General features: G+C 39.1%; 1 protein-coding gene across 10 annotated transcripts in view; it reads right to left on the bottom strand.

The window, feature by feature from the left end:
• Positions 1-21,236, bottom strand: part of DNAAF11 (dynein axonemal assembly factor 11) — a 91,283-nt gene that overhangs the window by 7,218 nt on the left and 62,829 nt on the right. For all 10 annotated transcript variants that reach the window (XM_078353162.1, XM_002759221.7, XM_017965589.4 and 7 more), the window contains one exon: positions 5,795-5,880. In XM_078353162.1, the coding sequence (XP_078209288.1) occupies positions 5,795-5,880 (86 nt within the window). The remainder of the gene's footprint in view (positions 1-5,794; positions 5,881-21,236) is intronic.

The raw sequence follows: 21,236 nt of genomic DNA, 5'->3' as shown, positions 1-21,236 counted from the left end.
TTTTAAGTAAATATCTAAGTTCATCTATTATAATTATTTTGTCCTTGACTCTGAGGAAGAACAGCCTACCTCATTTCCTGGTATATCTCCTGGGCTATAATTTCTGGATCTCAACAATAAGCCATGAACTTAGCCTGTATGCTGTTATCTGCGGAACACCTACTCCAGATGTTGTGAAGAATGAACTAAATCGGAACAGAGGACTTCAATTACTCATGGAGTTCTGGAGAAAAAACAGTGAGCAGCTAAGCTGGGGGCAGCTGAGAATCACAGTCATCTCCAAAGTAAACAGGAGAGGGCCTTTTCTCCTTTGTTTTCCACCTTAATATCAGAGGCCTCTAGGACAGATGCCTATCACTGGTCTTACCCCCTACCTGACTGTCAGAAACAGAACCTCTAGAATCCAATAAGAATAGCTGGAAGGCAAAATCAACAGATTTATCATCAAGGAAATAAGCAAGAAAAAAGAAAATGCCTAAAACCAACCACTAAGTATAAAACACATCAGAGATTCATTCCTTTTATCAAAAAAAAAAAAAAAAAAACAGAAAGAAAGAACTTTTTTTTTCTGGTTTTCTAGTAAGCTAGCATATCTGGACGAAAGACTCCCACTTCTCACTGAAAACTTTCTTGAGATCATGAAAGACTCGATACAATCACAAGGAACTACAAGGTCAGAATTCAAGGAAAGTGGGAACTCAGAGAGAAGAACAGAGCCCTGAAGCCACCTTTGCCCTGAGAGTACTTGGGGAGCCCTTGAAGTTGTGCTTCAGTCAGTCTGGCCTTATAGAGTCTGAAGACAGAGGGCAAAGCCTGAGCATGCCAGTGGGCAGTCTAATGGGACACACTCTCCATAATAAGGGTGCAATGCCAAACGGCTTCTCTCGTTTTAAGAGTAAATGCCCACTGCTCACCTCCCCAAGGCATTTGAGGAAAGCTGCTTCAGTGGGGCAGAGGAAAACTGAGTTGTCACCACAAACTAGAAAGTTTACAGCAGCTGTTGGTTAAAAATCCTCAGTCTTGAATTTAGACGAAAGTGGTTCCAAATTGGCAGAGTTTTTTCTCTGCAGCACATGCCAGTGTTCCCTGGCCAAGTACCTCCCAGGCCTCTAAGGAACCACCAGACTATTTTCCTAGGCAGTGGGGTGTGAAACAAGTTCCCTGTGAACTGGTTACCAACTTGCCTGAGTCCAGTAAAACAGAACACCCCCACACACGACAGGCTACGTGAATCAGATTTATGACTTATAGACAGGCAGCAAAGGACAACAGAAACCATAGGTGCATTGGGAGCTGCACCCCAAGGCTCAGGAAAACTGCCTGGGAAGTAGATGGAGTCTCTTCTGCACATGCCTCACTTGCACGACAGCAGAGGGACCCCAGGAAGCAGCCCGTCCTGGATTGTATACCCCTGGGTCACATGATCACTGGGCTATAGCACTGAAGGACATCTGTTTCCGGAGTGGGGAAGGTGGCTGAAACAGAACTGAGGCTATTTCAGCCAGCTCCCTCTTATCTCAAGATGTTGTATTCCCAGAACATTCTACAGTTATTCTTGTGAACTCCAAGTAAGAAAGTGAGGGAAACGGGTTGGTCCAAGGTCACTCAGAAAACTGTTCTATATGCAGTAGCTCACTAGGCCAGACATAGTGGCTCAGGCCTATAACCTCTACACTTTGGGAGGCTGAGGCGGGTGAATTACTTGAGGCCACGAGTTCGAGACCAGCCTGGCCAACATGGTAAAACCCTGTCTTTACTAAAAATACAAAAAAATTAGCTGGGTGTGGTGGCAAGTGCCTATAGTCCTAGTTATTCAGGAGACTGAGGCACAAGAATTGCTTGAATCCAGAGGCAGAGGTTACAGTGAGCCAAGATCATGCCACTGCATTCCAGCCTGGGTGACAAAGGCGAAACTCTGTCTCAAAAAAACAAATAAACGAACAAAAAAAATCACCTATTCAAGTAAAAAAAAAGGTACTTTTCATGAGAACCAACAGAATTAACAGGAACAGAAATAGAAACATAAAAACTTCAGATATTGGAATAGGAAAATATGAACTATAAAACCACTACAATTACTATGTTTAAATAACATATCTCAGACTTTCTAGTAAAAGATGGAAAGCTTCCCTCTGGACTTAGCAATACAACGAAGATGCTGCCATCACTCCTCTATTCAATGCTATCCTGGAGCCCTTCCCTGTGCAGTAAGGCATGAAGAGGAAATAAAAGAGATAAGGATCAGTCAGAGGCAAGCAAGTAAGCTATCATTCTTTGCAGGCATATAGAAAATCTAAAAGAACCCACAGATTAATTAATAAAATAATAAGTGAGGTGAGTGAAGTTGCTGGGTACAAAATCAAACATAAAAGTGGATTACATCGTGGTGACAGTCACATGATATTGTAAATATACTAAATGCCACTGAATTGTACACTGTTAAATGGTTACAATGGTCAATTTGAGGTAATGTGTATTTTACCACAATGAAAAAGCAAATTGCAATCTATATACCAGCAACAGAGAAGAAATAAATAATACAGTTATGATAGCATCAAAATATCACACACCTAAAAATTAACACATGGGTGTACTTATGGAAAAGTTACAAAGAGATATCAAATAAGATGAAAGAAAAGACAGAGAGACACTAATACTATACGAATTGTTCTCCCTAAATTGATCTAGACGGCCAATACAATTCAAAGAAAATCCCAATACACAGCTGTGTGTGTGTTTTTGTGTGAGTAAAACTCACCCAGTTGATTCCGAAATATACATGCAAGCGCAAAGGGATAAAATAGCCAACTGACTCTTCAAGAAAAAGGTGAGAGGACATTTTCTACCACTTATAAAGCTCATGATAAGACTATGGAAATTAAGTAAGTAGAGCAGAACAGAGAAAAACCCATATAGATGTGGACACCTGGTCTGTGACAGAAGTGGCCTTGGTGACTAATGTAGACAGGATAACCACTTTAATAAGAGACACAGGGGCAGCAGGGTGCCCGCACTGGGAAAAATTAAAGTTCATACTTTAAACAAAACTAATTCCTGATGGATTAGAGGTCTCATCAAATTATATCTAAATGTGAAAGGCGGAAGTATAAAACCTTACAAAATACAGGGCTACATTTATGACCTCAGGATAGGGCTACCTTTATGACCTCAGGGCAGGGCCACCTTTATGACCTCAGGGCAGGGCCACCTTTATGATCTCAGGGCAGGGCCACCTTTATGACCTCAGGGCAGGGCCACCTTTATGACCTCAGGACAGGGCTACATTTATGACCTCAGGATAGGGCTACCTTTATGACCTCAGGACAGGGCTACATTTATGATCTCAGGACAGGGCTACATTTATGACCTCAGGACAGGGCCACCTTTATGACCTCAGGACAGGGCCACCTTTATGACCTCAGGGCAGGGCCACCTTTATGATCTCAGGGCAGGGCCACCTTTATGACCTCAGGGCAGGGCCACCTTTATGATCTCAGGACAGGGCCACCTTTATGACCTCAGGGCAGGGCCACCTTTATGACCTCAGGACAGGGCTACATTTATGACCTCAGGACAGGGCCACCTTTATGACCTCAGGACAGGGCCACCTTTATGACCTCAGGACAGGGCCACCTTTATGACCTCAGGGCAGGGCCACCTTTATGACCTCAAGGCAGGATAGAATTTCTAGAACAGAACAAAAATAAAATAATTAACCTCACAAAAGTTTAACAATTTTGATTATATTAAAATCAAGATCTTCTGTTTATTAAAAGATACCAGGAAGAGATTAAGCAGGTAAGACTGAAGTTTTCTAACTGGTTCTACCAGTTACCGACTGAGATCTTGCACAAATGCTGCCTCTCAATCTTGGTAAATTAGAAATAATAGTATTTACCTGCAGGGTTATTCTTGAAGATGAAAGATAATACATGGCATCATGTAGCAGAGTCACCACTCAATAAATCGCTTCATTTGGAGGAATTTGTGCTTCTTCCTTCATTCTATGGTGTTATGGGACCACAAGAGGTCACTGATTGTTACCTTCCGGTGCTGATGAATAAAACCCTACCCCAGTTGCTCTTCCCTCTCCGTTCACTTTCTCCCCAGCATGAGGGAAAAAACACTCTGCCAAGAGAGGGTCAAGGGCCTCTTGTGGCCCTCCCAGTGGCCGGATGCATCTACGGTCCTTTGCCTAAAACCAATAATCCTGCCTGACCTCAGTTCCCATGAGCAGCTTCAGTGGGCATCTGCTTGGTTAATGGGGTTGCCCAGCCTGAGGCTGAGATAACACGCACAATGGAGTCTGCCAGTGATTAAGAGCACCACAAACTACCTTCACACAGGCATTTTGTATGTGATTGTGGGATGATCATTTCTCAGCAATCAAAAAGAAAAAGAAAGGCTTTGCAAAAATACCACAGAAGGGACTATTACGACGAATCATGCTAAGACATCTTGAACCCTCAAGTGTAATCACAGTAATGATAGTTTTCCTGGGGTCTGAAAACCGGCTCTGAACTGTTTGCAATGATTTGGCTTTCCATTGCTGATTCCTCACAAATTAGATTCAGACTCTTTCCATGTGTTGATGCTGCTGGGGGTTAATTATGGCTGTGAATATTCATAATAGTCATAATACCCGTGAATCTTGTATGTGCAATGGAAATCACTGAGTTGGGAAATAGAGTGGATTTCCAAGGTTAAAAACAGCAACCCACTTTTCAGTAGGAATTCAATTGCATACCTGTTGTTCAAACACACCCCATGTTTAAAAATCTCTACAAAACTTCAGCAGTTGTCTTTGAATATACCAATGCCTGACTGCTTTATTATGCAACACATAAATATAGCTCTTGTTCAGGTATTTTTATGGTGGTAATTCTAGCATATACATTTGTATCACAAAGATAGCTTGCTTTACTTCAAAATAGATTTTACCATCTGGATGTTAAGAGTCTGAAAATCATAAGAAGCAGGACAGTTGGAAGAACTGGGATCTCATTCTAGAGAAGAACAGAGAAAGGAGAAAGCTTTGCACAAATTACTTAAAGGGATGTCACTGCTTAAGGGAGACTAACATGGTTCTGAGGGTCTTCAGGAAGCAGAGCCTGGACCTTCACTTAGGAATCAAAGAGAGACAGAGAGAGGCTGTCTAGCAGTAGAGGATACCAGGAATGAAATGAATACTCTCTTGAGATGGTGAGGGTCCTGTTGAAAAAGGAATTTAAGCAAAGGCCAGAAAATGACCAATAGTCAGGAGATTGACAGGAGGGGCCCTTGTACCGCTGGGAATTGAGGAGTCTGTGGAGTGACACACAGATCATAAAAGGGAGGCAGTGACAGCAACACTACCAGTAGGATTGTCCCAGCATGTCACGGCTACACGGCCTTCAGTATATTCTACATTTCTCCCTCCCTCAGTTTCCCTAACTGTAAACTGGGCATAAGAATGATGAGAATTCAATGTGTTAATATGAGTAAAGCACACAGAGTAGCACCTGACATGAAGCAAGCACTTGGTAAGTGTTAGCCCGTCACTGGTGCAGACATTACCAGTCGATGCATATTATGACAAGACACTGGGACCTGCATACACACAGGTCTGTTTTTTAGGAATCGGGAGACCTACAAAGCAAGAGTCTATGGTTTGGGAAACAAACGTTAACGTTCATGGTATGAATCATCTCAAAACTTTAAATAATTGTATAATTTTGGAAGCTGCATTCCAACCAACAAATGAAAACGAAGAGAACAATATAATACAGCTAAGGACAGACCGGGAGGGTAGTACCTTGCGTTTGTCTGTTCTCTGCTCTTGTCCGACGTAGTTTTCATAGATTTGAATGCTTGCTGACCACCTGTGATTACTTCTCCTACCTAAAATAAAAATGAAACACACACCAAATGGTGCATTACTCCTTGATGTACCTTTAAAAATATACATATATGTATTTTAAAAGATACTAAAGCATTTTAATTTTTTCTCTACATATTCCATGAAAGACTCAAACTTGAAGCCCCTATATGCAGTGTAGAGAAGGTTACATCATGAATTGCATCTTTCATAATACTCTTGCAAAGTCACTAGCTATCTACAACTGCTAAAGGACAAGCAGGAAATATGGTGAATTAATGTATTTAACAAATATTATCTAAGAGACAACAACATGCCAGACACTTTTTTGGGGGTGTTTGGGATACAGATGTGACAGAAACACCACCTTTGAGGTTCTCCTAGTGAAAAGTGGAAAGCACTCTGAGTTGGGAGCTTGAATCCTCCTTCTCCCAGCTCACTGGGCCCCAGTTTCTTCCTCTGTAAAATGAGGACATCGGTTTATAATCTCAAAGGTCCCTTTTGGTCTAAAAAATCCTATAATTCTACTGTATTTTTAAACTAAATAAGCTCACTGCTAAGCATGTTGAAGTCTCAGTAAAGAAAACAATTCCATTCAACAAACATGCTGCAAAAATTACTCAGATCCAGCACCTTTTCTCAAGAAACTCCTAAGATATCAGAGAGGGGAAGGAAAAGAGAACCTGCTGCTACTTGTCTGACCCCAACTACCTGCTATCAATACCAACACTGTATTTTACTTAATCTCCCACCCTCAATATTCCTACGAGGCAGGAATTGCTAGTAGGAAGAGAGAAGTTTAAAAACTCTTCTTCTGCTGCCTGGGTCCAGTGACCACTATGGGGTCTGCTCTTTGTTTTCAAGGAGTAGAGTGACCTGCAGTGGGAGACCATTCCCCTCTCTACCGTCACCAGGTCCTTCTCTTTGGCGGGGGAATGACTCATTCACTGGCAACATCTCTCTGATGGGCAAGGTCATTGATTTCAAGGGTGAGGGCTATCTGCCTTTTCTCTGTTCTGCCGGAGACTTGGTATGCTGTGCAGCTGTGATCCAGGTTCATGCAACTGATTAAAGACTAAGCTTGGATTTGGAGGGTCTGTCATCATCCGCCTCCCATCTACTGGCTCAGGCACGTATCTTCACTTACAGTGTATACTTGGGAAGGGCATTGGGAGCCCCACTTTAGCCTCAACAATAAGCCACACTCTCCTATCCAAACTTTACTAGACTGAAGTGTTGGGCATTTCATCATATTAATACATGGAGTAATTTGTTTTTTACTTGAGATTCCTGGTTATATGCTCCAATAAACCCCCAAAGCCTAGCCCATCGTTTATCATGTGTATACTTCAATAAATAAATGACTAAACCAATGAAGAAATGAATCCTAGTCTGAGAGACTGCAGCATCAAACTCGGGGAGGCGAGCACTCTGATGATGTCCACTCCTAGATGGCGGTCCTTATCCTGTGTCAACATCATAGAGTGGTGCAAGACCAGTTTTTTTACATGGCGCAGTTGTATAATTTTTAATTTTGTTGTAAAAATGCAACATGTGTATGTATGTGTGATGTAGTACAGTTCCCTTTCACTGGAGACCATGAATATAAGAAGCATATCTTCCTCTTCCCATGGGTCTTATGGGAGGGCCTATGGGTGATGTGGAAAGATCTTCAGCTCCACCCTTTCAAGATATGCTCTGAACACTAGACTGGAGCAAAATAATAACCCAAACATCACAAGTGGTCGATGTGATGGTAAGACTTTTGCTGAAGCTCCAGAAGAAAAAAAAACAATGAATGCTACTAAAGACATTAAATTCCAAGGCTGGAAGAGTTTGTCCAGAAACGTTTCAAAAGAGATGCAGTCGGCATTACAAAACCTCATAGAAGATTGCTACAGAAGAATTGGCAACTAAAGCTACCAAAACAATGTTTAGTGAATAATTAAAGAAGGTGACTCATGCATGGAAAGGTTTGCCCAATGAAGCAGGTTGGTATTATCAAACACGGTTTATTTTGGAGTAGGCTAAGTCTAAAATGTTGTATTTGCTATGTTTTAAAATAGATTTAATGTCATAATTTTATTGTTTTTGATTAATTTTTGCTGACCAATGTTGTGTTTGTGGATGTTATTGTGGCAGGGAATGAATGTCCACATGGTTTAAATAGAATGTCCAACTGGTTTTCTTTTTCTTTAACTGAATGAGTGGGATGAATCTAAATACTTCCTCACATCCTGGCCTTCCCTTAAGGAAATGAAAACACTTTTCAGTTGCTATTAATCCCAGTTACAGTTCACCAAATCAGATTCATGCCAAGTATAAATTTACAAAATAAAATTAAGAAGATATTTCTAAATGGTTTATGGAGACTAAAAAGAGACTGTCCTTAGATTTAGAGAAGGAGAGAGGGAATAGAGGGGAAGGGGCCTCTTCCTGGACGTATCCCAGGGAGGCAGCACAACCCCCAAAAGATGTGGCTGTGTAATACTCGTGCTGTCCAGCAAAATGTTTTGCAATTCTGTTTTTCAATATTTCCTAATATTTCAATATTGCTGTTGGAAATGCTCTGTGCTATCTGACACAATAGCTACCAGCTACATGTGGCTACGAAGCACTTGAAATGTCGTAGTGTAACTTAGAAACTCAAGTTTTGATTTTATTAAATTTTAATTAATTTAAATTTATGTTTATTTAGCAAGAGAGATAGGAACATAACCACACTCAGCCTCAAACACAGGTGTGTTGGTTATGTGATGGGCTACCAGGATTCTTCTTCAGCTGTGAAGGACCTTGTCCATATCAACTACCCATAATTCATCTGTGTTCTAGACCACATAGTCTTTTCAGTTCTGGAACTCTCTGCTCCTTCCTTACCATGCTTGGGACCTGGAACTCTCATGTGAGTATGAGAACTCAGGGGTCTACAATCTAGTCTTTCTGATCAATTTGAAGTCTAGAGGATCCCCTGTGCCTGATTTGGCCAATTGAAAAGACTGAGGTCAGCCAGAGAGCTCACTGAGATGTTGCCTGAGACCTTTGCTGGGCCTGCATCACAGCTCATCTTCCTTTTCCCACTCCTGGCTCCTTCCCTCCCTTTCCAGGTGTTGACCTCCATGGCACTTCTTAATACATATTTTGCATGCTCATCTGCATTTCAGAATCTGCTTCCCAAGGAGCAGTGGCACCTTAGCACCTTTTAGATTTCTTAATATTTTAATTCCTTTAAATGAGGTCAATGTTAGTTAAAATTCATTAAAATATCAGCTTAAAAAAGAAAGCTCTTGAACCCAAAGTACAAGTTTTGTATAGCTTTACATTGCAATATATGCACCAATGAGAATGGGAGCACATGCATAATTAGAGTCTTAAAACACCCCATTTCTACCACTGTTATTTGTCACATAATAAGCACAAAGACTGTGTTTATGAAAATGCAAATAGAATCACAAATTTGGAACTTTTATTCACAGGGAATTTGCTGTGCACCAGAATCTAAATGTGTTTCTTATTTTTAAAAGGTATTTTCAGCTCATTTAGTTTCAAAGATTGTTTTAAGTTTAAAAGTTAGAAGGAATTAAGGAATCATCTGTAAGTAAAATATTAACACCAAAATTCGAATAACTGAAACTCATCTTAATGCCAATATTTATAACACTGAAATTCATCTTAACACATTCATAACACTGAAATTCATTTAAACACCAACATTTATATTAATAGTAGGTTACCTTTTCTGATAAGATCTAATCTGCCCAAGCTGAGGACTAGAGGTTCAGAGTTCCAAGGTTTTGGAATCCTAACATTTGGTTTCCCGCTGTATCTGCAGTCCTGGTACTTCCTCCAGGAAGCAATGCTCATTAACATCAAACATCGTCTTATTCATTTGTGCTAAATGTGTTTAGGAATGACTAATGGAAAAGTTGTAAGGGCCAAAATATGTTTAGTAAATTAGATAATGTGAGACTAACGGTTTCCTGAATCCACAGAGAGAAATGTAATCAACTACTTGAAAATTCAATTGTGGGATAGGCATAAAGGAACAAATTAACATTTTAATAATGTTACATTATTTTAACTCTCTTAGAGCCATGTAATTGGAAGTTGGGAGTGAACATGGAGGTAGTAATAGAGTTCATTTTTCTACAGAATACAAAAGTCCATTCTGAGGTTTTTCTGATGCATGACTTTCCAACTTTAGCTTAAATAGTACCCTCATTTGAAGCTTCATTACCACCTGAGGCAGCACCTGAATTGAGACAATCTATATCAACTATAAAAGTTACTCATACCAAGAAACAGACTATGTGAGCTACGTAAAAATACAGTAAACTGATGCAAAGAAGCTACTTAGTTCTGAATCCTTATACTGTGGGTTGAACCATAAAAATTGCCAATATCTACGTTTGACCCATAAAAGAGGATTTTTTTGTGATTCAACTTAATGTTTAAGGGTATTTAAATTAAAATGAGCAAATAATAATTCCATTTCAGGTGAAGTTGTGCTACTTGTAAATTCAGAGGGAAAAACAAATAAAATGAATATAATCAGAAATACTTGTTAAGAAACCAAATATAAATCAACTTTAACTTTTCCCTGTGAGTTTAGCCTGGCTTCTTAAATAAAATTCTACATGAAAATCACAATAAATTTATATTTCTCTTGGAGATTTCACTCTCTCCAAGTTTCAACTATTACCTCCTTTAAATCTGCTCCAAGAAATGTTTACTGAATATCTGTTATATGCCAAGCATAGGAGTGAGAGGTAGACATGGAAAGATAGATTTAAAATTATTCCTGATCATCTTATGAGAGAGAAAGATATATAAACAGTTAAAATACATTGAAAAAATTACAATTGCTAGATATATGCATAGACTACTCTGGAAGCCCAAGGGAGGGAGCTGTGCTGAAAAGGATAGAGAGCAGAAATCATGTAAGGTATATTAATCTGTTCTCACATTGCTAAAAAGGAATACCTAAGACTGAGTCATTTACAAAGAAAAGAGATTTAACTGGCTCATGGCTCTGCAGGCTGTATAGAAAGCATGGTGGCATCCGCTTCTGGGAAGGCCTTACAAAACTTAACGATCATGGCAGAAGGTGAAGGGGAAGCAGGCATGTCTCATATGGCAGGAGCAGGAACAAGAGAGAGAGAAAGAAGTTGCCACCCACTTTTAGACAACCAGATCTCATGAGAATTCTACCGCAAAGCACTAGGGGGATGGTGCTAAACTATGAGAAACCAACCCCATGATCCAACCATCTCCCACCAGGCCCCACCTCCAGCATTGGGGATGACATTTCAACATGAGATTTGGGTGGGGACACAGATCCAAACCTATCCTGTTGGGAGGCTGTCTAAATCTGCCTAATGGCCATCAGAGGGTTTACTGGGGGAGGTGAGGTTTGATATGAATTTTAAACAATAAGCAGGAGTTTTCCAGAAGATGTAGGTCATGTAGTGGATGAGGAATATTCCAGAGAGAGAAACAAAGCATGAGCAGAGACAGGAAAGTAAATGACCACACAAACTGGCATGAAATTATGAGGCAGACCGCAGCTGGAGAAAAGGCTGAAGAACACAGGAGAGATTTGGGAGAATTTATTTCATGGCACTTGAACTTTGCACAAGCAGTGATGAGAACTTTGCAGTGCTTTCTCCCCAAGTCACACAGTTACTCACCTCAGCTCAAGAGTAGTATTTTACACACATCCTTATTTTCGTTAGACAAGGTGTGTGACGGTAACAAAAATACTAACTCCAGTGGAGTGATAGCTTTCGAAAAGTATCTTTCTCTCTTGCCTAGCTAGATAAAAATACTTTCCTTTCTTTAGACTATTTTAGTCAAATTTTCCGTTCCTGCACCCAACTTCACTCTGAAAATACTCACGACACACAATTCTGTTGGGAAACTGTCTAAATGTGTATAACGGCCATCATAGAGATTCTAAGAATCCACACATTTGAATCACTGGCTAATTGTGCTGTTCTGTTGGGCTTTAGTTTGCCTACAGACCACCGACACGTATTTCTCTAGTAGACCACTGTCTCACAGGAGCTGGGTCTTGGATTCTGCATTCAAGATCACTTAGCACTTCTATATCCTCTTAAATGGGGTCACTTGCATGAAATACAATCTATTATCCACAATTGCCCCAAAGTGGAAGGTCATGAAAGTTAAGAGGATAGTTTCTTAAAATGAATTGAACATTAAAAAATGGTTGTTACACTCTTCAGTACAGACTTTTCCAGTATTTTCATGCGGGTGTGAAATAGCGTCTTAACGTATAGTACAGGTACTGGGTCTGTTTGTCCTCATATCCATTGCTTGCCCTGTGTTTGCTCTGCTCTGTAAATCACAGGGAGACAGAACCCTGGTGGCTTCACTATCCAGCCTTCCATGTCAGCTGGCTCTCACCTGGGCCTGGCCAATGGGAGACAATGCAGAGAAGCTGGAGGGCTGAGGACTCTACATGCTTTCACAACCGCTGTCTGCTTCAGCAACTTCTCCAGCAGTGGTAGAGTCTACTCCATGGCTTCAGGCCCTGCCCAAGAGGGCTCTGCAGTTCTGGGTTCTTCCAGGTGACCTTTCCAGGTAACCCTGGTGTTTGCTTTCTGCCAACACCAACTTCTCCCTCTGTCCCAGGAGTGGTGGTAACTTTCTGATGGTACACATTTTTTCCTTTCTTTGGCTTCTCAAGTCTCCTATTACCTGTGTAATATGTTTCCAAAATTACTCCTAAACAATAAATTTCCTTGTAAATCCTGTATTGTATACATTTAAAGACTCAGGTATTTTCTGATTTTTCATCAGACCCGTTCTTATTTATGTTATGTTTTTCAAACCTTGGGGTGCTCATTAAAACAAGAGTCCCACATCTTCTAGTTAGAATCTGCAGATAGTGGCCTGGGAATCTAGTTTTTAACAAGCTCTCTCCAGGTAATTCTTAGATTAGCTGAGTTTTGTAAACAGTCTTGGCTGATACTGTAGCTTCCAGGCTTTTCTGAATGCAATATATACAACCTACATTTACAAGATGCCTATAGTGCCCTGGAAATTGTTTTAGGAGCTGGGATGCTATGGATGAACCAGAAAAACATGGTCACTGCATTGATGAAATATTTTACATTGCCATTCAAAATTACATACCTTGATCTACAGATGAGCAATAATAAGTATAATACTACCTTTTATGTGTGCACTACCATTTAATAAACTGGTTTTAAATAGAATGTTTCCAATTTCTTATATCATGCTGTCTACACATGTACAGAAATTGTATAATATACGTAAGTATTTTGTTAGAAGGGAATCCAAATTTAGAATTATTAAGTCACAATGTACATTTTAGGGCATGATATGTGTCAACAATTTTGTTCCCAAAAAGATTAAATCATTTCTGTAGCAGTTTATGAAAGTACTCTTTCATTGAACCTTCATTAGCATTGAATTTAAAAACTTTTTATAGGAATTTGGCAGGAGTGGTTTCTTCTAGAAAGAAGAACTAGATGGTTGAGGAAGAGAGAAGAAAGAAAGACTTGCTTTGTATAGTAAGTTATTTAATACTTTTGAATTCTGTCCTGTAAATATATATTATTTAAAAATAAATAAGCTAGGCCAGCCTGTAATCCCAGCACTTTGGGAGGCCGAGGCGGGTGGATCACGAGGTCAAGAGACTGAGACCATCCTGGTCAACATGGTGAAACCCCATCTCTATTAAAAATTACAAAAATTAGCTGGGCATGGTGGTGCGTGCCTGTAATCCCAGCTACTCAGGAGGCTGAGGCAGGAGAATTGCCTGAACCCAGGGGGCAGAGGTTGCGGTGAGCCGAGATCGCGCCATTGCACTCCAGCCTGGGTAACAAGAGCAAAACTCCGTCTCAAAAAAAAAAAAAAATAAAGAAAAAATAAATAAATAAGCAGTAAAATTTTTAAAATATTTGATAAGAAGAAAAATATATTTTATTATAATATATAACGGAAATTTCTCATATCTCTTGAGTTTCTTTTGTAACTGTCATTTCCTGCCTTCCTATTATAGCTTTAATTGCATTCTGAAATACTTTTATGAATTTATACATGTTATCTTTCTTTGGTCTTTTGTTTTCTGGCAATGGGACATATCAGCATTAAAAAAAATTGTATCCTAACTTGTTTATTTTACTTCACTGAAATGTAAATTCCATTAGGACAGGAAGTTCTCTGCTGGGCATGTGGTTGGTCCTCGACAATTATTTGTTGAATAAATAAATAAATAGATGAAATGCAAGTGAACAAAAAGTATTTACTGAATGGTAAAACTTTTGACATACAGCTCTTATACTGTAAAAATTATTTAATAATTATAAATAGTAAATAATTAAAACTATTGCTTTGCTTTGGTGATTTTTGCCATTATTTTATGTTTAGAAAATCCTCTTCTTTAAAGAATGGAAGTGAATATTTATCTTTATTTATTTTCTTAATGCTTTTAAAATAATACTCAATTCTTTAATGCATGTGAAATTTATTTTGGTGTCTGGTGTATTTAATGAACTAATGTTTTCCAAGTAGTCAATATCACCCAAATTTACTATAAAATATACATTTATTTCTTCACTCAATTTCAATCAATAGGTTTTTTTTTTTTTGAATACTTACAATGTACCACTGAACTAGACATAGTTCTTATTTCAGTGAGCTTATGGTTTAGTAGAAGAGAAAACAAGTAAGCACACAGTTTTAGGGCAGTGTGATCAATACTAGGACAGAGAATAAGCACAGGGTGCTGTAGGAGCATGGTGGACAGACACCTCCCAGCCATGGGGGTTCAGGGAAGTTTCCCAAGGGAGCGTTATCTGAGCTAGAAAGGGAGTATCCAGTTGAAAGGAGGAAAAGTGCCTCTCACAGAGAGGGAAAACTTGCACAAAGGTGAGAGAGAAGAGAAACTCCTGGAACTGGAATTTGTTCCATATTCCTAGTGCATAGCCTTTAGAAGGGGAGACAGTAGGTGCTGAGGTTGTGGGTGTAAGCAGGGTCCACAGCATGCAGGAACTGTAAGCTGTCTTAGGAGTTAGGACTTTATTCTAAAGATGAGAGGGACCCTACTAGGCTTTATAAAAGAAGCAACTGGCACCGTAAAGTCTGCATTTTTGGAAGGTTTCTGGAAAGCAAAGTATGTATGTATGTATGTACGTATGTATGTATGTATTTTTTAAGATGAAGTTTTGCTTTTGTTACCTAGGCTGGAGTGCAATGGTGCAATCTTGGCTCACTGCGACCTCCACCTCTTGGGTTCAAGCAATTCTCCTGCCTCAGCCTTCTGAGTAGATGGGATTACAGGCATGTGCCAACATGCCCAGCTAATTTTTGTATTTTTAGTAAAGACAGGGTTTCTCCATATTGGTCAGGTTGGTCTCGAACTCCCAATCTCAGGTGATCCACCCACCTTGGCCTCCCAAAGTGCTGGGATTACAGGCGTGAGCCACTGTCTGGCCAAGGAAGTCTATTTATAATAGCACTGCAGTAAGAGATGACTGTTATCTCTCCCAACACAGACAGCGGCAATAAAGAGAAAGAATGAATTTGAGGTATAAAGGAGGCAAAATCTAGCAGCCTTGAATGTGAAGAGTGAAGATAGAGGGAGGTGACAAAGATGATTTCAAGTGAGCAGAGGATGGTAACATTCATTAAGAAAAGGGATTTGGGAGGTGTAGTAAGTTTGGAAGGGAAATCGAGTTCAGGTTTTAACTGAAAATCCTGGAGATACGTATTTAAAAGTCCGTCATATTTAGGAAGTAACCGAAGCCAATTCAATGGATAAGATGAATCAGGAGAGGGTGAGAATCAGGAGAGTTGTATAAGAAACACAAAGGAAGCTAAACATTCAAGGAATGAGCAAAGGAAGATGTACTTACAAAAGAGGCTGAAAAAGAATGGACAGAGAAGTAGATAATGAATAGGAGTACATGATTATATAAAACTATGAAAAGAACATGATTAAAAGGAAGACGAGAATCCAACAATGGAGAAATCAAATAAAGTGCTACAAATTTTCTATTGAGCTTAGTAAAAAAAAATTGTTCAATATTATAGACGTTTTTGACAGGTAAAAATAATAAACTTCAAAGAACACACACACACACACACACACACACACACACACACACACACACACGTAATGCCCAATGACTTTTACATTGAAAATGACAAATTGCTGTTGAGAGACAAATTTTAGAACACCCAGGGAGAGAAACCTCATGATCATACATCGACAAACTTAATAATAAGATGTCAAATCTTCCCAGATTGACCTACAGATTCACTAAAATCCTAATTAGCACCCCAACAGGGTTTTTGCATGAAAGTTGATAAGCTGATTTCTAAATTTATATAAAAATACAAATAATAGACAAAATGATAATCAAAAAGAAACAAAGTCATAAGAATCCCAGCCTTGAAGGTAAAATTTAAAGCTAAAATGATTAGCATAGGGTAGTAGTGACATAAGGATACAGAGATCAATGGAAAAAAACACAAGGCCTAAAAATAGACCCTTCTTTATGAGACTGTAGATTTTTGACAAAAGGTGCCATAGCAACTCAATGGGGAAAGTAAAATCTTTTGGGCTAGAGCTGCAAATCCATAAAAGAAAAAGATGACCCTTAAAAACTACTACATGCCATACATAAAAATCCATCTGAAATGAATCCCAGGCTTAAAGGCAAAAGCTAAAATGATAAAGTTTCTAAAAGACAGTGTGAGAGAATATCTATCAAGCTAAAGATTTCATAAATAGGAAAAAGAAAGTAATCACCAAAATAGAAATGAAATAACAGATGAGAATTAACCAAAGCCCAAACTCCTGCTTATTATACAATAATAAAATAATAAGCAAATGACTAGCTGACGCTGGCAGAAAATATTCAAAAATCAGATAAGGCATGATAAGGAATGAATAAGAAGTTTGAAGAGTTTCATTTTTCAACTAATATTAATTTGTTGTAATATTTATTTACTAAAAGGCAAGTACTGTTCCAGTTATCGGCTGAATCAAGGTCTCTACTCTCATAAACGCTACATTTAGATAGGTAAAGACAAATCATACAAAATTTAATAAGGCCATTTCATACAATAATAAACACTGTGATCAAATACACCAAGTAATATGGCTGAGAAAGATGCCTAAGAGATTGTGATTGGCTATGTCAGCTCTGGTACTAAAAGTCCACGTAAAAATGTAACATCTGAGCCAAAACCTGCATAATACAAAAGAGACAGACAGTTGAATATGGTTTGGCTCTGTGTCCCCACCCAAATATTATCTAGAATTGTAACCCCATATGTCAAGGGAGGGACCCGTAATCCCCATGTGTGGAGGGAGGGAGGTGATTCGATCATGGGGGCAGTTTCCCCCATGCTGTTCTGTTGATAGAGAGTTTTCATGAGAACTGATGGTTTTATAAGAGATTCTTCCCTCTTTACTTCCTTTACACGCTCTCTCACCTGCTGCCATGTAAGACGCACCTGCTTCCCCGTCCACCATGACTGTAAGTTTCCTGAGGCCTTCTCAGCCATGCAGAACTATGAGTCAATTAAGCTTCTTTTCCTTATAATTTACCCAGTCTTGGGCAGTGCTTTATAGCAGTGTGAGAACAGACTAACAAAGGAAATTGATACCAACAATGGGGCAGTTTCCCCCATGATGTTCTCATGACAGTGAGTAAATTCTCATGATGTCTGATGGTTTTATAAAGGGTAGTCTTTCTGGCTCTCTCATATACTCTCTCTCCTTCCACCATGGTCCAAGTTTGCAAACTTCACCTTCCACCATGATCCAGAGGCCTCCCCAGCTATGTGGAACTGTGAGTTAATTAAACCTCTTTCCTTTATATGTCACCCAGTATTGGGTATTTATTTATAGCAGTGTGAAATGGACTAATACAGGTGTAAACAGAGAAAGGGGCAGAAATGCTCTTAGCAGAAAAAGCACAGAAAACACAAAAGTCCTGCCAGTGGGAATAAGGTTCCAGAACCTTACTGGAACCTCATGTGTTTCAGAACCTTATCGGATTCTTCTGTGTTCCAGAAAGACAGAGAGATAGAAAAAAAAGAAAAGCTGTGTGCAGAATATGAGTGGAGAAAAGTGGAAGAAGGTACCAGAAACATATGCAGAAACTACCTTGTATACAGCTTTCGGGGCCAGAACAAGAAATCTGAATATATTCCAAGTGCCACAGAAAGCCATTGGTAGGTTATAACAGGGGAATAAAACTATTATTTGAAAAATGTATATTTTTGTTTGCAAAATTTACTTCTTTAAAAAAATGACCACTTTGAGATAATTATACCTGAGAACAAACAAAAGACCGAAAAGAACCAAAACAAAATGGTTATCTACATAGGACCATGAGGTTTTTTTTTTTTTATATTGTGTTGTAGTTCTACAGTAATAACTTCATAATAAAAAGAAAAAGTATTTTAAAAGACAACTATAAACAAAAAAGTAAATACAAGGGCATTCTGACTTCTCCACGGAGAAAGTATCAAAGAGTGGAAAGAACAGAGCAGAGCAGAGCAGAGCAGAGCAAACCGTGAGAAGGCAGTCCAAGGTAGCTGGTTGAGGGAGGACACTGGCTTAATGGGAGGTGATGATGGGAGGTGCTAAGTAAGTGAATTCAGGATATATTTCGGTAGTGCACTAGCAAGATATAGTTAAGAAAGCCTCCAAATCATTGACTAGAACAATTGTGTATCAGTTGATGGTGCCATTTTCTGAGACAAGGAGGACTATGGGAGGAGCAGATCTACAGAAGGAAATCATGGGTTCATTTGGCTATTTTTAATTATCGAGACTGGATGTCAGCAAGATGGCAGGATAGGAAGTTCATGCTGACCATGAATTTATGTGGCCCATCAATTGGCAGGTGCATACAAAATGTAATTGATTCTCAAGCGCATAATTTGCTACTATTTATATTATAAGGAAAATTTTAAAAGATGTAGTTACTGATACGTATATTTAAAATCAACACTGACGGTTACACAAGGCAGTTGCATGGCTTTGAGTAACCAGAGAGCAAATCTAACCATCAACTGATTCCTTCAAAATTATTTTCTACTTGGAAGGTCATTCTTCTGACAGATCCCCATAGAAGATCATCCACACACTGCAGCCTAAAACTGAAAATATTTTATTAAGTTAGGACAAACATTAAGACTGAGAATAATGTATAAAAATAAAAGAAAATTTTCTTTTACAATTTTGGTAGAGGAGACAGTCTCTAAACATGCTGGAGAGGGTTTTATGCCTTAGTAAAAAAATGACATCCTGAAGTCAACCCTTCTGTCTGAGCTGCAGGCTAAGTACCCAGGACCCGAGGCTTCTCCCTTTCACAGTGGTGATATTCACATTAGGTGATAAAGTGAGCAAATATCCAGGCTGACCTGACTAGGCTACTCTGGCCTCACTGTCTATGACAAAGCTTAAATATCAGGAACCCTGGAATGAAACAAAGAGCGATGCTTCCTCTACTGTTGCCCCTGTAAGGAACCATCAGCCTGGTTCCCGGCCTTGAAGGGACTGCGGTGAGATCTGTCTAACTAGGGTCAGCTGTGCAGAGAATTGCCACAGTCTATGGCTTCTCCCAATTGCCTTGAATTGATGTCTGATCTTATGTTCCCCTCCTCATTTGCTGGCAATTAGAAGAATGACCTATCACCCACCCCAACTGGCCAATGGGAAAAAGGGACAGAACCCATTTTAAGTGGCAACTCTGCAGTTCTGCAGAAGCTATGAAACCAAGTGACAGAAAGACAGTGTTTGGAATCTTTGCAGTCAGTGACAGGGACATCACTTGACCAGTGGAGATCCAGCCTTGAGTCATCTATTATTTTATTTTTAAAATGAAAACTGTATACAGATTCATGGGGATAAAGAATACAAGATAAGATGTAGTTGATGGATGTGTTTCAAGATGTGGCTTTTCCCCAGAGCCCACCCAGCATTGCCATTCTTGAGAGCACCCCCTGCCCTGTGTACAGCCCCAAGGAGCCCTTCTCCCTCATACCTAGGAGCCTCACCTAGCAATGGGAGTCCTATGAGTTTCCAGTTCCCCACAGGCTGATTCAATTTTTTGATCAAGGTCAGCTATGCAGGGAGCTCCTGGTGAGATCTGACTTACTTCTGAGCAGCTAGGACCTGACCTTGTTTGGTATCTACTATATGTTTATTCTGACAAGAATGTATGTAGTTGACAGCAATACATCTCACTATTTAAGTGACCTTTGTTTATTTCACTTCCAGGAAACACAGAAAAGAGAAAAGACAAGCCCCTGGTCCAAGAAGAGGCCAGGCAAAGTTTTGGAGAGAATGCCCATGGTTTTGAAGAGGCTTCTCTATAACCTTGAAGAAAACAATTAACTGCAAAATAACGTGTATTTCTTTGTCTCCCAGCTGACAACAAGCTAGGTAACTATGCAGGTATCTTCCAATTAAAGTGGTATGAAGAACCATGGAAGAAAGGATTCATTTCACTGTATCTAATTTTGATCCTCAACAATTTTCTTAGTGGGGTGGGGAAGAATTTCACAGAAGAATAAAGTCTGCTAAGATACTGATATTCATGAAATATCCTAAACCAATTATTTAGAGAAGAAATAATTGGGAACAAAATTTTAAAGCTTAAGCGTTATACTATATCAAGCCACTAATGATCCAAAAGTAATCTGGCTGTAGATGAAAATTATGAGGCATTGTTTGTGTTCATTTGGAAACTTATGCTATGATTTAAGGCAGCATCAGAATTTCATTTCTTCTTCTGCAAATGAGGATAATCACCCCTACTCCACAGGATGTTCAAAGTATTCAACACTGTTTTGTGGCACACAGTAAAAGTTCAATAAACAGTAGCTTTGTTTTTGTCTTTATTATTAACTGGTATAAGGACAAAAGCTAGAACCTAAATGGTGTGTCTAAATATCACATTTGTTAGAGGATTTCGACTGATCTGATGACCCCAATCTAGTGTTTTCTATGACATGACACATCCATTTATTAAATTGTGACCCCGGGAAAGTTATATAACCTCAGCAATCCTCATTAAATAATCTAGATAATAAAAATCCCTAGGTTACAGGGTTATTGCAGTAAGTAAGTTGTTTAAACTGTTTATCACAGAGCATATACAATTTTTGCTAAATAGTCATAATTGAAGACATATCTCTACAGGTGGTAAAGTCTTTCAGGGGAGGGGCCAAGCCAATTTTATTTTTCTATTTATAAAAATTATAGCATAGTAGCTCCCAGACTGGAGTTATGTAAAACATTTTCAGTTTTTGAAGGGGATATACATGTAAAAATCCTAAGTATAAATCCTGTAGTTAGTCATTATCT

The sequence above is a fragment of the Callithrix jacchus genome, chromosome 16, assembly GCF_049354715.1.
Source record: "Callithrix jacchus isolate 240 chromosome 16, calJac240_pri, whole genome shotgun sequence".
NCBI classification, from domain to species: domain Eukaryota; kingdom Metazoa; phylum Chordata; class Mammalia; order Primates; family Cebidae; genus Callithrix; species Callithrix jacchus.
This window is presented reverse-complemented; position numbering and strand designations above follow the sequence as displayed.